General features: G+C 44.6%; 1 protein-coding gene across 2 annotated transcripts in view; it reads right to left on the reverse strand.

Annotated features, from left to right (window-relative positions):
* Positions 1-17,941, reverse strand: part of FAM107A (family with sequence similarity 107 member A) — a 77,954-nt gene that overhangs the window by 20,542 nt on the left and 39,471 nt on the right. For both annotated transcript variants that reach the window (XM_075833952.1, XM_075833951.1), the window contains exon 2: positions 3,889-4,063. In XM_075833952.1, coding sequence (XP_075690067.1) covers positions 3,889-4,058 — 170 coding nt within the window. In that variant the 5' untranslated portion in view covers positions 4,059-4,063. The remainder of the gene's footprint in view (positions 1-3,888; positions 4,064-17,941) is intronic.

Genomic DNA, 17,941 nt, shown 5'->3' on the forward strand with positions numbered 1-17,941 from the left:
ACTCGAGAATGACATGATGGAATCATAGCAGATGTAGGGCTTGTCCACATGTAACGGAATTGCCGCAGAAAATGGTGCAGATTTTGCTGCGTTTTTCACTATGCTGAAAAGCTCAGCAATTCAGACCACTTTCTGCAGCAGGAATGGACATGCTGCGGTCCGAAAAATACGCACCGCAGGTCAATTTATACTTCCCCAGAATTTTGTGCTTCTTCGTCCAGGCCGGGCACCTGGGCTGACGTTTCATCCCATATAACTGCTGCAGCCAATCACAAGCTGCAGCGGTCACATAGGATGAAACGTGAGGCCGTCCTGCAGGACGGAAGAGGGACGCATCGCCACGGCTACGTAAGTATGACACTTTTTTACAATTTTACGTGCAGTTTTCCGCCGCGGACATTCTGGCCGAAAAACTGCACCACAATTTCATGCGGTTTTTCGTCCGGAATTCCCTGCGGCGCTCTGGGTGGATACGCTGTGTGCTTTTGGTCTGTGTGAATACTGTATTCTCTTTTTTGTCTTTTAAAAACCCAGATAATGATTGTTCCCAAACACTTAAAACTAACAGATGTGTTTTGCACAACAAACAGGCTTAGCAGAGCTGAATTTGCCACTTCATTAAACACCTTTAAGATGTGTGATCAGTGGTTTTCCAAAGCGTTGCAGGTAAACTTATTGCATTAGCTTTACCCAGAGTCACAATGCACAACAGGACTAATAAGGCTATGTTCACACAGGCTATTTTCAGCCATTTTTTGGGCCGTAAACGTCCCGAAAAACAGCTGCAAAATATGAAGTAGATCGTCTCCAAACATCTGCCTATTGATTTCAATGGGAAAAACGGCGTTCCGTTCCCACGGGGCGATTTTTACACGGCAGTTTTTAAAAACGGGTTGTAAAAAAACGCCCCGTAAAAAAGAAGTGCAGGACACTTCTTGAGCCGTTTTTGAAGCCATTTTTTATTGACTCAACAGAAAAACCGCTCCAAAAACGGCCGTAAAAAACGCGGTGAAAAACGCGAGTTTGATTAAAAAACGGCTGAAAATCAGGAGCTGTTTGCTCTTGAAAACTACTCCGTATTTTCAGCCGTATTTTGTTAACTGTGTGAACATACCTTAAACCACTTTACATTGGCTACATTTTAAGCTTGAATTGAATGTCCAGGGCTGAGCTCTATTTTCCTGATACACAGCTCCAAATCCTCTGCATAGACAGAGTAAAAGAATAACGTTTTGACCGCCTGCAGCCATTACTAAAGGAAGCATATGAGCAATAAGCTCCTAAGCCCCCCATCCCCAGCTGCATATATCAGAAAACTATAACCTGTTCTACATGTATGCAGAGTATTTGGAGCTCTGTATCAGAAAAAACACATTTTGGCCAGGATCACACACACACACACACACACAGTTTTGATGCAGTTTTTTTTTTTTTTTAGCCAAACACAGAAGTCGAACCAAAAGAAAGGAGATGCATCGGTCTTTTCTTTATACCTCTCATTTCTTTTGGATCCACTTGTGGCTTTGGCTCAATAAAGTTCCATAGAACTGAATAGTAGTTACGGAAACAGCGGAGCTCGCATGCTACACCTCTTCCGTAACTGCCATTCACTACTATGGGAGTTATGGAAACAGCTCAGCGAGCTCCACTGTTTTCATAACTCCCGACCGTATAACCAGGGAGTGGCCGGGAGGCAGAGAGATCAGACAAAGCTAGAACAGGGTTTAGGGGACCCCGTTCTAGAGATAGTTGCAGGTGCCAGACCTGCGGAACCCGCATATATCTGACACTTATGACATATCATGTGGATTTGCCATAAATGTCTCTCACGGGAAAATCCCTTTAAATAAAAAACAAAACACTCATTCAATAAATAATATTAAAAAAAAATGCTTGTGATTATGAGATAACCGGCATGTCGCGATATTATAACCATGCTCTATATACCAGCGTGTTCCTCAGATAAAGAGAAAACGTAAATTTAGAAGCAAAAAAAACAAACTATAATAAACAATAAAATTAACGGAGATAGACCGCTGCTTGTTAGAGGGAACCCATTACCAGCGTCTGTCTTCTCGATGCTTTACTGCATGTCTGTGTTAGGACCACGGTGGGTATCGTTGCTGCCATTGGGTCTGACTGCGGTAGTACGAGAGGGCTGTAATGCATACTATATGAGGTCTGCTGCGAGCAGAGTATAAAGGTTACTTGTCGGACAGGATTCCCTGGTGACCTTGTCGTCAGACTTCTATCTCACTTGTAAATGGAGAGTGATGGATACTGAGCTGACAAATGCTGTTCTGGGATAGAGGACACTCTCTGCTGTACTCAAGGGCAAATTAAAGAAAAGAACAGTAACGCAATAGTCTGACACCCTCAAGCAGTGTGCCAGACTAGCAGATTTTCCAGTTTACTGGACGTATTCTTTGCTGTTGATTTTTATGAAGTGCCGAGTTTCCAATAAATTCATTGCTGACTTTCTCAGCCCTCTCAAGTTTGTCATAATTAATTTTTAAATAATAACCAGAACTTCCTCAGCATCTAGTACAATATTTAAAAAATAATGTTAACGATTTTTCATTTTTGTTATATTTTAATTACTAATGGTTGTCAAGATCTCTGCTTGCTGTCAGTGAATGTTGGCAGTCTAGGAAATCCCCTGCTAGCTAAATACATCACCAGCATAAATCTCTCTGTTGTTCTAACAGATGGATTAAGGTCTGTGGGGTCCCCTGGGCAAAACATTGTATGAGGGCCCAGTTTTTGGGAAGGAAGGGGGAACAGTTCAGGAAAACCTGACTATATGTGATTGAAATCTTTTAATAGGTTTCCGTATAATTTTTTATCAAACAGCAAGACAATCACAGCAATTACCTTTACCATCGGATGAGCAAGTAACCGTAGCAGGCAGTTTCCAAATAATGGCATTATAATTTCCAAATAACATAGATATAATGCCAAAAAATTAATACCTTATAGTGCCCCAATAATACCACCAAGCAATAAATACCAGTGCTCAGAGCCTACTTTTCAAGGACTCTGCTAAGAATCATCTTAAGGAGGGTAGTGGAAGCCCCTAGATGGTAGAGGTCTTAGGGCATTTGCCCCTTTGGCCAACCCCATAAACTGTCTCTGATACATTGCAGCAAACTATCAGAATAACCAATGTAAAATGTATCCGTCTAAAGACAGGTAGTACCCACTGTAAGTATTTTGTAGGGTGGGAGATCTGTAGCTCATTATAAAGTAGTTTTATCAGATCTGGATGTGAATCAGGCCGTCCCCTGTTGTTCATTGTGAGGGTCCCAGCTGCCAGTCTACATTTGTGAAATGTCAAACAATGTCATTTTTTTGGGAAACTCCTTTAATAATAATGTCTAAACGGGTATTTCCATCTTAGACATTTATGGCATATCCACATGATCTGCCATAAATGTCTGACAGATGTGGTCCTAACTCTAGGACCTGCACTTATATTGAGAAAAGGGATCAACCGACTCCCGTTACGGCCTGTATGGTGGCTGAAAGCTGACGGTTCCAGGCAGTGACTAGTGGAGAGAGGGCCGACTGTTCAATAGGAGTTACGGAAACAGCGCTTGCTCGGCTGTTTCCGTAACTCCCATACAACAGAATGGAAAGGGACGTGCGCATGCACAGCCCCTTCTCCACTAGGCCCCGCCTGGAATCAGCAGCTTGTGGTTGCCGCACCAGGAGATATGGGGGTCAGATGACCCTCAATCTCAATATAGGTGCAGGTCCCGGAGCTGGCACCCACATCTATCAGACATTTATGGCATATCCTGTGGATATAGAAAAAGTCAAAGATGGGAGTAATCCTTTATATTAAAAGCTCGAGTTGAGATGAGCTAACAACTATGGAAAATGTACCTCCGATGGTTCATGAGCAGTTCACGATGGAGTTCTTGGTGACTTCTAGATGCTTTTACAGGATTCAAGAGTTTCTTGGGCTTGATAAGCTCAGTGTTTGATTCCAGATAGTCAGGATGAGCCAAAATACTTCCTATATCAGGCGGCTCCCTCTGTATATCAGAATACATGGAAGCTGTAGGTAAAACACACAATACACAGGTTAATGCACCTTCGTAAAATAAACTAACATAACCTGAGAGATTCCAGGCAGGGATTTCCTAGTCCAGCAATTCAGTGTGCTGACACTCGCACCGATGTCTGGGGGGCTGTTCGGTGCATGCACTTAGTGGCCATTGGTTTAAAGTGGTTGTCGGAGATTAAAACATATGGTCTAGGAACAGCGCCACTCTGGTCCATTGGCTGTGTCTGGTATTGCAGCTCAGACCTATGTCTTCTGTGCCTTTACTAGCCCTATTTCCTAAGTCCTGTATCCGGTTATTCGCTGTAATGCTATAAATATGTTCAAAATGTGCATTATAATAAGTCCGTTATAGGGTGTGCCATAGACTTTTACATAAATAAGGCAATTCTATAATCCATTCCTAATTTTGGAAAGAAAAATACAAAAGTAAAAAGAGATCTTGGATACGTTTGTGGTAACGAATCCTTATAGCTAGCAACGGGAGCATGACTTCTTGAAGAAAGCAAAGGAAACCTTCTGAGCTTCTATAAAAGCAAAGTTAATTCCACAAGAATGTAATCTCTGCGTGAAGTTGGTCAGGTGCACAGTGAATCCGGGCCAAAAGGCCCTCCAGGGTCTAACCGTGTATAAATAGAATTAGCATACATCCACAGTGTGTATAAAACGACATCGATTCCTGGTTAATATTAACTTTGTGGTCGTGTTGTATAGACAGGTTGTCAGAGAGCGAGAAGGAATAGAAAGAGAAATGTGAAGAGCAGGAAAACCCTGAGCAAAAATGGATATAGTCAGGCCCCATGCACACCACCATAGTTTATCTGTATTTACGGATGAAATTGCGGATCCATTCATTTGTATTGGTCACTGACACCTTTCAGTATATTTACAGATGATTGTCCGTGCCGTAGGAATGATCCGCAAATTATAGAACATGTCCTATTTTTGTCCGCATTGCGGCACAGACTCCCCATAGAAGCCTATGGGCGTTCCCGAAATTGCGGACGGCTACGGAGGTGGATCCGTAGCTGTCTGTAATTTTGGAAGCATTGCTATGAGACACCAGGAGATTACCCAAGGTTCCTCCCTGTTTTTTTTTTTTTGCAGATCCGTAAATACGGATGCACTATAGACCGTACTTACGGACAGAGTGCTGTATATGCGGATGACTTGCGGATGACTACAGATCCATATTTACAGACAGTAAAAACCATTACGGTTGTGTGCATGAGGCCTAGTGGTGTGCACGGGCCGTTATTTGCGTTTTGGACGGCTGCGGAGTGTCACCCGCTGGCCACCTGCAAATCACGGACCGTGTTCCTTGCCGTGTACATTCATTTCAATGAGCTTGGACCGCAAAATGCGGCAGTAATAAGACATGTCCTATCTTTTTGCGGTCCAGGCTCCTGGGCAATGTACGAACCATGGAAACCACGGTCGTTTGCATGGGCCCATTGAAATGAATGGGGCTGCAATTCACCAGCAGATTTGCGGGTGAATTGAGGCCGCAAAAATACGTTCGTGTGCAATTCATCTGCAAAAATACGGATGAATTGCACTTCACAATCACTGTACCGTTGTTTACACGGTCTGTGCATTGCCCAGGAGCCAGGGCCGCAAAAAAATAGGACGTCATTATACAGGCCAGATTTACGGGTGAATTGCGGCCGCAAAAACACGTTCATGTGCATGGGCCCTAAGGCCTCATGCTCACAACCCTAAGGATTTTTACTGTCCGCAAATACAGATCTGCAAATACGGAGGAACATCCGTAGCCATCCACAATTGCGGAAGCTCCCACAGACTTCTATGGGTTAGTCCGTTCCGCAGTTGTGGACAAGAATAGGACATCTTCTATATTTTGCGGATCATTTCTACGGCCCAGGCACACATCCATATATATATATATATATATATATATATATATATATATATATATATATATATATATATATACGGAAGGGTGTCTGTGGTCTATAGAATTGAATGGATCCGCAATTTCGTCCGTAATTACCTGATCTGATACTACGGTCGTGTGCATGAGGCCTTAGAGCAGGGGTAGGGAACGTATAAGGCCCACGAGATCATTTGGTCCGGCTCGATCTGACTTAGACCGCGCTGCTGTCGCGTTATTCGCTACTTGGTGGTGGTCTGAGTCAGGTCGGTGCGTGCCGGCCCAAGAGTGGACCAGTCCAGTCACCTGACCTGAGTCAGTGATGTGAGGTCAGATGACTGGACTGGTCCACTCTCGACACAGCACGCTCCGACATCACTCTGACCACCGCATCATTCCCTCCTTGGCTCCGTCCACCCGCCTTATTCACTCGAAGTGAGGTCAAGCGACTTAGGGCTTATTTAGACGAACGTGTAACACGTCCGTGCAACGCGACTTATTTTCACGCGCCTCGCACGGACCTATGTTAGTATATGGGGCTGTGCAGACTGTCCGTGATTTTTACGCAGCGTGTGTCCGCTGCGTAAAACTCACGACATGTCCTATATTTGTGCGTTGTTCGCTCATCACACACCCATTGAAGCCAATGGGTGCGTGAAAATCACGCGCCGCACACGGAAGCACTTCCGTGTGACACGCGTGATTCGCGCAACAGCAGTTAAAAGTATGAATGAAAACAGAAAAGCACCACATGCTTTTCTGTTTACAAACATCGAGTGTCATAATGATGGCGGCTGCTCGAAAATCACGCAGCCACGCATCATACGCTGCTGACATACGGAGCTGTTAAGTACCTTTTGCGCGCGCAAAACGCAGCCTTAAAAGGGTTTTTTTTTTTCCATCAAGGGCATTTATGATATATCCACAGGATATGTCAAAAATGTCAGATAGATGCAGGTCCCACATCATTCTCTAGAACGGGGTCCCCTAAACCCCCGTTCTACCTCTTTGCGTTGTGGATTAAGCTTGTGATTTCCGATCATTAAGAAGAAAACAGCGTAGCTTGCTCAGCTATGCTGTTTCCGTAAGTCCCATAGAACTGAATAGTAGTTACGGAAACAGCGTAACTCGCATGCTATGCTGCTTCTGTAATTGCTATTCCCTACTATGGGAGTTACGGCAACAGCGCAGCTCACCAAGCTACTTTGTTTTCTTCTTCATGGTCAGATATCAGCGTGAACACAGAGGGAGAACGGGGTTTAGGGGGCCCCGTTCTAGAGATAGGTGCAGGTCCCAGAGGTGGGGCCCGCATCTATCTGACATTTATGACATATCCTGTGGATATGTCATAAATGTTCGTGATGGGAAAATCCCTTTTGGGTATGTGCACACGAGATCGACCATTACGGCTGAAATTACGGAGCTGTTTTCAGGAGAAAACAGCTCCGTAATTGCAGACGTAATTGCTCGTCCTCGCATTTTGCGAGGCGTCATTGACGGCCGTAATTAAGAGCTGTTCTTCATTGAATTCAATGAAAAACGGCTCAAATTACGTCCAAAGAAGTGTCCTGCACTTCTTTGACGAGGCAGTCATTTTACGCGTCGTCGTTTGACAGCTGTCAAACGACGACGCGTAAATGACAGGTCGTCGGCACAGTACGTCGGCAAACCCATTCAAATGAATGGGCAGATGTTTGCCGACGTATTGGAGCCGTATTTTCAGGCGTAAATCGAGGCATAATACGCCTCGTTTACGCCTGAAAATAGGTCGTGTGAACCCAGCCTTTGAGTAAGTAAGTCAGAACAACTTACTGCTGCGAGCAGTTCTTTCCAAAACTTACCAAAGAGTAATGCTGGGAGAAGGGCTCTGAGCAGAATCAGTCTCCTACCCCCCCTGGCAGCTGACTGTATAGTCCCTTATTAAAGGGAACCTGTCACCAGTATTTCACCTATTAAACCAGCAATATCTGGTGGTAGTGGGAGAAAAATCATTTCTATATAACCTATAATTGTCTGCTTAGTCGGCTCTGTAGTTTTATTATTCAGTTTTTTAATGTTCCCGCACCGTATGCTAATGAGCATAAGAGTCATATCTTCGTTTGAAAGGAGTCAAATCTTCGTTTGAAAAGAGTCATATCTTCATTCCTCAAGTCTTTCCGAGTTTTTCCCGCCTCCTTACTTTTGATTGACAGCTCCTCGCCTTCCCCCCGCACACAAAATCCTGCGCTTGTGCATTGATGTCCTCTTCTGGTGTGTGCGCACAAAGGGACACTGGATTATTACGATAAAAGGCGCAAAATGTTTGCAGACCGTTATTTACAGTCGGAGGAGGAGTTTAGGAGAGGGGATAACGGCAATGAACTTTTTATATCAGCGGCCAGTGAGGGATAAGTAAAGATCAATAGGTGAAATGTTGGTGACCGGTTCTCTTTAAATTACCTGCAGATAGGCAACGTGGGATCCAGAGTAATGAAGTTATATAATGTGTGACCTCCACAGTATGCACTCCCTTACAAACCAATGAAAATCTAATAGAATAAAACAATAATAAAGCTGTCAGGATGCAATCATCACAAACTACAAATGAGTTTCCTCAGCTGTACTGCCATGGTACCATAGAGGCTCTGCTCCTTACCTGACCAGCAGGGCAGAAAGCTTTTTCTATTGGCTGCTCTGTAGTAAACACATGATCACTATGCAGAGACCTGGCTGTGGGGAGAGTGACTGAGCACGCTTGTCCGACAGCACTCCGCTCATTAGGTGGACATACATATACATTTTGAACACCAGATGGCACCATACTATGCAAGTAAATGTCATAACTTCACTGGATCATTTTTTTTAACAGCATGTATATGGTTAACAATGAGGTTTTTTTTTTATGATCTATACAATGAATATCATATTTATACCTGGTATATGAACATTTCTTAAAAGTTTTGGTCTTCAAAAGTCCTTCAGACTCTTTAAGGTGTCAAATTTGCTTTCGATAGAGAAGTCACAAGTCCGAACGGCCTTTAATTTGTTGTGATGCATTAATTATCATCCTCATTATAACTTGAAACTATATTTGCCTGCAAAGCAACAGTCATTTGATCTATCCAAGACACAGCAAAACAGAATACTTAGAGGAACCCAAAGGCCGTTACTAAAGACACCTAATACCATTACTTATTAAAAGCGTCCAATGGATTGTACTCTAACAACGAAGTTATTATACATTTCATTTTCCATCTGGGTAACAAACATAAATAATGTAGGGCGCATCTAGTGAGTGGGTGAGGAAGAATCCTGCAATACAGACATTTTTATATCGGACCTATAAGCACAGATCATTATCCTATAAGAGGCGCCCACAGAACTGCACAGCTGATCTATTCATCCATCTTTCAATAAAATTTTCCTACCACGTGAACGTGAAGGCACATTTACCGAATAGTACATTTTCATGTACTATAAGGGAGAGAAGATATAAAGTACATGCAGATGTTACCCTGAATGGACTCCTTGCCCTGGAGGTGAAAAAATGCATTTACTTGCGAAAGTGACAAGTTTTGTGGCTTAAGACAGCAATGGAAAGGAGAAGGAAAAACGTAAAAACCACAAGCCCCACCACCAGATCCAGCAATGAACTAGCTGTTCCCCCCAGTTGTCTGCTCAGATGCGGTGAAGACCAATATGGCACAACTAGACTATCCTGCCTTAAAGGATTCTTCCTGTGATCCACAGACTCCTTTCACTCTTAATCCTCTTTGATGTAGACTCTTCAGCATCAGTGCAAGATCCAAATGCTGTATCAGCTCACTGTCTCCAACTATGAAGAGATAGATTATCACCTGTTTAAACTAGAGCAAAGTCTAGAATAGGGCCCTATGCCCTTGAAGACTCACCTTGAACGTAATATAGAATTAAAGTCTGTAAAAGTCTCTCAGATCATTAATAAAATGTGGAGTGCCCACCCTGACTAAAAAGCACACTCTTAAATTACTTTGAGAAGTCCAAAAATGATTGGCACCGTAAAAATATTCTGAGAGTGTATCCTGGACTACGCACCACTGGAGGGTCTGTCTTCAATTCAATTTTGAGCTTCTTATCGGATTCTGATATTGAATCGAATTTCCAGGGTCGGCAATACTTGTCAACTTCCCACTAATAAGTTTTGGGATGTTTTTGTTTTTTTTACAGAAGGATGCAGTTGTGATACAATCCTAAGCCATGACTACCATCTTGTTTCTGCATTACCAGCCTCTGAAAGGTCAGAAATCTTGGAGTGAATAACCAATGAAGAAGTAGATCGGATCTTCCCGAACTTTATAGAGATCAAACCAAGAATAGTTCTGGTTTGCAAACACTTTTGTTGCTCCAATGCACCAAACGTAAAGAATGAAGCAACTTCCCAAAACACTCTTAATTAAAAATCTTATACCGTTTTGTGTATGCAACTCCTATGCAGACCTGTGTGTCTCCATGGTTGCAGACTACAAACAAACCTATGTGTAGTCTAATGCTACGCTCATTTATTACTTTCTTTTCATCTGAACCGTGCCTCTTGCTAACCTAGTGATAATAGAAGAGGGTGAGATGGAAGGGAGTAGTACATACAGCAGGATCAAACTACACACACTTTGGAGTAGGACGTTCTTCCGCTGCATTATGATGTAGTTCATCAACCGGGTACCCACAATGCCCATGATTATTTGTGAAACTCTACAAGTTAAGTTTAATATTATTGCAGTGAAATGTGTAACTGGAAAGGACCTAAATAAAAATAAAATTAAAGTTGCTGCCTTTCACTTTAGTAATCCTAATATTCCCTAGAAGATTGCGATTTTTGGGGTTTAAAAGGGTTGGGGCTTTTTAGTTTGGATGTGACATTACAAAAATATTTACTTCAAATGGTAGACTTGGTGTATGGCTAAAATATCCCATTCTCACAATGGACTAAGGTCTATAATGCTATATACGATACCATAAAAGGGGTTCTTTCATCACAGACAACCCCTTTAGTATTAAAGCCAAGAGTCAGGCTCCCGAGACTCCTGTTAAACAGCTGATTTTGCTTGTGGAAGATGTGGCCAGTTATACATTTCCCCTGTAGTGGCCAATGTAGTGTTACATGCGGCAAATTAAGTGAATGGCTATCTGGTCCACCATAGCTAATAAGAAGAGGCTCTGGTAGTCAAGACTCATAAAGGGAGGACTCAAGCGGTCCCTAATCGGGCATATGGAATGAGGATGTCAAGATGAGTCAACCTCTTCAACTTTGACAGGAATGGTTCAGAGGTCTCACTAGTCAAAAATAGTCCCTAAATAGTTTTTTTGTTTTTTTTACCCTAGAACGATCTAAAGGGCTAGAATTCCAGAAATAGATTTCTAACATTTTTGATTGTAGGTCAACATTTTTGGTAGAAAAGTAAAAAAAAAAATCATTATGCTGCTTCTAAGGCATTCTAAGTATTATAGTAAACGCACATAACGTACTTTATATATAACCTCCAAGAGACAATTGTGTTAGCTGGACACTGCAGGCACTATTGTAATGTAATATCTAAATAACTCCAGCAGAATGTAGATCAAGATCCTCAGCAAATGCTCAGCGGTGGTTAAAGTTCCTTACAACAGTGGATCTTTGTTTGACAACAATAGTTAAGACATTTGTATTCCTCCAGTCACCGGTGTATGGTGTAATGCAGATTCCTCCAAGCCTGGCTTCCAGATTCAAAGAAAAAGTTTTTATTTCCTCATTTTCAATGGTCTGAGTGAATCTGTCAGAGCTGAGGGAGGTTTGGCCATGTATAAAGAAGCAAGCCGTATGGTGAAGAATAGAGACTGGCCCCATGCCCAGATGAAGAGAGAACATTTCTCATGAGACTCGCTAAGTACATTGGTTCTGCTTGCACTATGTACTTGAACAGCACTGAATGACCAGAAGGACGGAGTCTTGTATTCAGTAGACTTTCAAATACGCCACTTGGGGGGGCATTTGGACAAAGACATCAGCATACTGGTCCAAACCAGTGGATTCTTGAGGCTGATGTCATTCCTCTTGATGTTTTTTTTTTACAAGTTCATATACAGAGTATATATGATCTGTAATCCACCCAAAACACAAATGTATATAAAATAAATATAACATAACGAGGCCCAATATACAAAATGTCTTAAATGAATGAGTTAGCATAATGGTTGTAGATTTATATGTAAATGTGGCACAGCCTCTGGACAGTAGGATGTACCCACTGTCTCACTATTAGATTTGGCTTAAATGGTCCCTAACTTTCATCAAACTTTGCATAAATCAATAGTACAAGTGAATATCAGAAACTTTGTAATATAGCTTATTAAAGAAAAATGCATCTTTCTCCACCTATGAGGCCCCTCCCTCTCCTAACTATTGGATTCACAGCTACACTGCTCATTACTGCTGTAGAATGTCCTCCATGTAGTTGCGGTTTCTATAGATGTGATAGATCGGAGAGCAGGATTTTTTTCTACCCTATGTCTGCAATATATGGCAGACATGATAGCAGTTAGGGTCCACCCACTAGCTTAGGGGAAACTGAGAAATATAGATAGAGCCTGCAGAGTGGAAAACTGATAAAAAAAATTGCATATTCAAGTCCTATAATGGCCAGAAAAAATAATATTCCTCATGGACACACACACCGCTTATTCTAAAAAAGTCACCTGAAAAGACAGATGCGCTTTGGGGATAAACCAGGGGGAGCAATCTAAGGGTATGTGCACACACACTAATTACGTCCGTAATTGACGGACGTATTTCGGCCGCAAGTACCGGACCGAACTCAGGGCAGGGAGCCGGGCTCCTAGCATCATACTTATGTACGATGCTAGGAGTCCCTGCCTCTCCATGGAACTACTGTCCCATACTGAAAACATGATTACAGTACGGGACACTTGTCCTGCAGAGAGGCAGGGACTCCTAGCATCGTACATAACTATGATGCTAGGAGCCCGGCTCCCTGCACTGAGTTCGGTCCGGTACTTGCGGCCGAAATACGTCCGTCAATTACGGACGTAATTAGTGTGTGTGCACATACCCTAAGGGATTCTGCGATTTTCACCTTAAAATGTCCCTACAGTGGTGCGAACTTTGCATAGGGAGTCTCCAGGTATCGGTCCCAGAGAAGTCTCTCAGGGTATGTTTACACGCTTAACAAAAAACCTCTGAAAATACGGAGCTGTTTTCAGAGAAACAGCCTCTGTGATTTTCAGGCGTTTTTGAAGCTGAAAATGAAGCTTCTTTCAATTTGGAGCTTCTTTTGAGGCATTTTTCATAGTGTTCAATGGAAAATCAGCTCCAAAAAACGCCTCAAGAAGTGACATGCACTTCTTTTAAGGCTATGTTCACACAGAGTTTTTTGCAGGCGGAATTTCTGCCTCAAAATTCCATTTGGAAGTTTGAGGCAGATTTTCCTCTCCCTGCACGCCGATTTTCGCTGCATTTTTCGCTCGCGGCCATTGTGCACCGCGGGCATAAAACGCCGCGAAATACGCTTTCTCTGCCTCCCATTGAAGTCAATAGGAGGTCAGAGGCGTAAACGCCCGAAGATAGGGCATGTCCCTTCTTTCTCCCGTGAGACGGTTTCACCGCTCGCGGGAAAAAGACGCCTCCGCCTCCCATTGAAATCAATGGGAGGCATTTTCGGGCCGTTTTTGACGAGTTTTGCGGCGCGGTTTCCGCGTAAAAAAACTTTGTCAAAAAAGTGTGAACATAGCTTTACAGAGCATATTTTTACGCTCCGTTTTTTAAAACAGCGGCGTAAAAAGACGCCCCGTATGAACTAAATGCTGTTTTTCCCGTTGATTTCAATGGGCAGATGTTTGTAGGTGTTCAGCTTCCATTTTTTCAGGCCCCAAAATACGCATGAAAATACTGTGTGTGAAGGCTTGCAGATGGTATTTTCAAAGCGTGGTACCAGATTAGTAAAGAAAAGCGTAGTGGTTCATATCCAAGGTCATGGCTGGCAGAGTTCATGCAGTTCTGAATCAGGATACAGTCCGGGTCAAATCCAAAACGGCAAACAAACACCTTCACAAATTAACAGGAACCAAGGAACCTTGTTGCTTAGGCAAGGTGGGGCAGTCCCGAGCATGGGCTAAGCACCAACAGCCCGGCGGTGGGGAAACAAGGAGAGGAACATTGACCAGACAAGTAGATGAGGGTCTGGCATCCCATTATAAAATGTTTCAAATCTTGGACATCACATTGGGCTTGGACAAACTCTTTTCGGTGTGCAAGTCTGATCTTGAGATCCACCCCTGCAATCGGCTGTTATCACCAGGGGATCTTTGATGAAGCATTGCCAAGCACCTATTAAAATCAATGGGTAACCATTGGGATGAAATCAGCATGGGGTGGTCCCATCTCCTCAGATTTTACCACAAAAGCATGTGGGTTCCCTGAGAACACTTTTTAATGAAGAGTCTACCATACGCCAAAATCCGTGCCATGGGGTTGATGTTATGGCAGGAAGGAGGGGAAGGGGACAAGTGAGCCCTAATCTACCCACCGCCCTGTCCCTGCCTACTTGCAACGACCCGCCCTAGGCGACGGGGTACAACTGGGCGGCGGTCCCTACGCTGACTAAGTGCAAGGGAATACAAACAGGGAACAAGCAAGGGAAGGGGTAGTAGCCCACGGAACACCGTGAGGAAACCAGAGTGGTGAACGAGCCAGTCAGGATCAGGATGTCACGAAGTATACAAACGCAGAGCAAGGAGCAGGAAGCAAGCCGGGGGCAGAGCGAAGCAGGATAAGCGGAAGCTGTAGCAAGGCTGAAGCAAGGCAGAAGCAGGCTGGAGCAAGGCTGTAGCAGGGTCAGGAAACCAGGAAGAATCACAAGCAATGAGGAAGAGAAAACGGCAGGTATAAATGGACAGGGGGCGGAGCTAACTCCGACTGACCAGGCCGCGATAGGCTCTCCCACTCCTGAGCCTGCCACCCTGATTGGTGGGAGCCGGAGTCAGTCTAAGAGGTCCGGCCTCAGGTGTCGATTGATTAATCCTGGGAGTATCCACAGACGTAGTGCCTGGCAGATCCTTTACAGTACCCCCCCTTTTATGAGGGGCTACCGTACCCTTACTAAGAGGACCTGGTTTAGTGGGGAAGAGAAGGTGGAACCTCCTGACCAATACCCCAGCGTGAACATCTCGAGCAGGTACCCAAGTCCTCTCCTCCGGCCCGTATCCTCTCCAATGGACCAGGTACTGGAGGGAGCCCTGGATCATCCTACTGTCCACAATCTTGGCCACCTCGAATTCCACCCCCTCATGGGTGAGAACGGGAACAGGGGGTTTCCTCGAGGGGGACCAGGACGGGGAGCAGCGTTTAAGTAGGGAGGCATGAAAGACGTCGTGTATGCGAAAGGATGGGGGCAGCTCCAGACGGAAGGATACAGGGTTGAGGACTTCAATGACCTTATAAGGCCCAATAAAACGGGGAGCCAACTTCCTGGACGGGACCTTAAGGCGCAAGTTCCTAGACGACAACCACACCAGATCCCCGACGACAAACCGGGGGTTAGCAGAACGTTTTCTATCAGCCTGAATCTTTTGTACGCTCTGGGACGCCTCTAGGTTCTTCTGAACCTGGGCCCAGACAGTGCACAGTTCCCGATGAACGTCCTCTACCTCGGGATTATTGGAACTACCAGGAGAAACGGAGGAGAACCGTGGATTAAACCCGAAATTACAGAAAAACAGGGAGACCCCTGATGAGTTACTGACCCGGTTATTCAGGGAAAATTCAGCGAGGGGAATGAATGAGACCCAATCAAATTGACAGTCAGAGATGAAACACCTTAAATATTGTTCCAGGGATTGATTAGTCCTCTCCGTTTGGCCATTAGTTTCGGGATGGAAGGCAGAGGAGAAGGACAGATCAATCTCCAACTTTTTACAAAAGGCTCTCCAAAATAAAGAAACAAATTGTACCCCTCTGTCAGAAACGATATTGACTGGGACCCCATGGAGACGCAGAATGTGTTTAACAAACAAAGAAGCTAACGTCTTGGCGTTAGGTAGTTTCTTAAGGGGCACAAAGTGGCACATCTTACTGAAGCGGTCTATTACCACCCACACCACCGACTTGCCTTGAGATGGAGGCAAATCGGTGATAAAATCCATGGAGATATGGGTCCAAGGTCTCTGGGGAATGGGCAAAGAACGTAGTAAGCCCGCAGGTCGGGACCTAGGGGTCTTGGACCTAGCACAAACCTCACAAGCGGCGACGTGAGCCCTAACATCTTTAGGCAACCCAGGCCACCAATAGTTTCTGGTAATGAGGTGTTTGGTACCCAAGATGCTAGGATGACCAGATAGTGCGGAGTCATGGTTTTCCCTAAGTACCCTTAGCCGGTATTGTAGGGGGACAAACAGCTTGTCCCCAGGTAGGTTCCTGGGAGCTGAACCTTGATCAGCCGCAATGTCAGAGACTAAATCAGAATCAGTGGCAGAAACGATTATACCAGGGGGTAAAATACAAGCAGGATCCTTCTCCGAAGGAGGATTGGCCATGAAACTACGTGACAGTGCATCAGCCTTAATATTTTTGGACCCAGCCCTATAGGTAACCAAGAAGTTAAATCTGGTAAAAAATAGCGCCCATCCGGGCAGATTCTAGGAAAACCAGATTCTTGTGGTCAGTAAGGACCGTTACCTGGTGTCTAGCCCCCTCCAGGTAGTGACGCCACTCTTCAAAAGCCCATTTAATGGCTAAAAGTTCGCGGTTGCCAATATCATAGTTACTCTCCGTGGGCGAAAACTTCCTAGAGAAGTAAGCACAGGGGCGGAGATGGGTGAGGGACCTGGTACCCTGGGACAAGACGGCCCCCACTCCCACCTCGGACGCATCAACCTCCATGATAAATGGCTCCCTTTGGTTGGGCTGAACCAGCATAGGGGCCGAGATAAAGCACTTCTTGAGGGTCTCAAAAGCCTGGACGGCCTCAGGAGGCCAGTGGAGGACATCAGCACCCTTGCGAGTGAGGTCCGTAAGAGGCTTAGCGACGACCGAGAAGTTGGCAATAAATCTCCTGTAATAGTTAGCGAACCCCAAAAAACACTGTAGCGCCTTCAGGGAGGCAGGTTGGACCCATTCCGCCACAGCCTGAACCTTGGCAGGGTCCATGCGGAATTCATGAGGAGTGAGGATTTGACCCAAAAATGGTATCTCCTGTACCCCAAACACACATTTTTCGGTTTTCGCAAACAGATTATTTTCCCGGAGGACCTGGAGCACCTTCCTGACATGCTCCACGTGGGAGGACCAGTCCTTGGAAAACACCAGTATGTCATCAAGGTACACTACAAGAAAATTTCCCAGGTAATCTCTCAGAATTTCATTAATAAAATTCTGGAAGACACCAGGTGCATTACACAACCCAAAGGGCATGACCAGGTATTCGAAATGACCTTCGGGCGTGTTGAACGCAGTCTTCCACTCATCCCCCTCTTTGATGCGGATAAGGTTATACGCCCCCCGTAGATCAAACTTAGAGAACCATTGGGCCCCCTGAACCTGATTAAAAAGATCCGGAATCAAAGGAAGGGGATACTGGTTCCTTACTGTGACCTTATTCAAGTTACGATAGTCAATGCACGGCCTAAGACCACCATCCTTCCTCCCCACGAAGAAGAAGCCAGCACCTACAGGAGAAGTCGAGGGGCGAATGAAACCCTTGGCCAGGCATTCTTGGATATATTCCCTCATGGCTTCACGTTCAGGACATGAAAGATTAAATATCCTACCCTTAGGAAGCTTAGCACCTGGTACCAAATCGATGGCGCAATCGTAATCTCTATGAGGGGGCAACACCTCGGAGGCCTCCTTAGAGAAAACATCAGCGAAGTCCTGAACAAACTCAGGTAGCGTGTTTACCTCCTCACGGGGAGAAATAGAGTTAACCGAAAGACATGACATCAGGCATTCAGTACCCCATTTGGTGAGATCCCCA

Source organism: Rhinoderma darwinii, chromosome 7 (genome assembly GCF_050947455.1).
Source record: "Rhinoderma darwinii isolate aRhiDar2 chromosome 7, aRhiDar2.hap1, whole genome shotgun sequence".
NCBI lineage: Eukaryota > Metazoa > Chordata > Amphibia > Anura > Rhinodermatidae > Rhinoderma > Rhinoderma darwinii.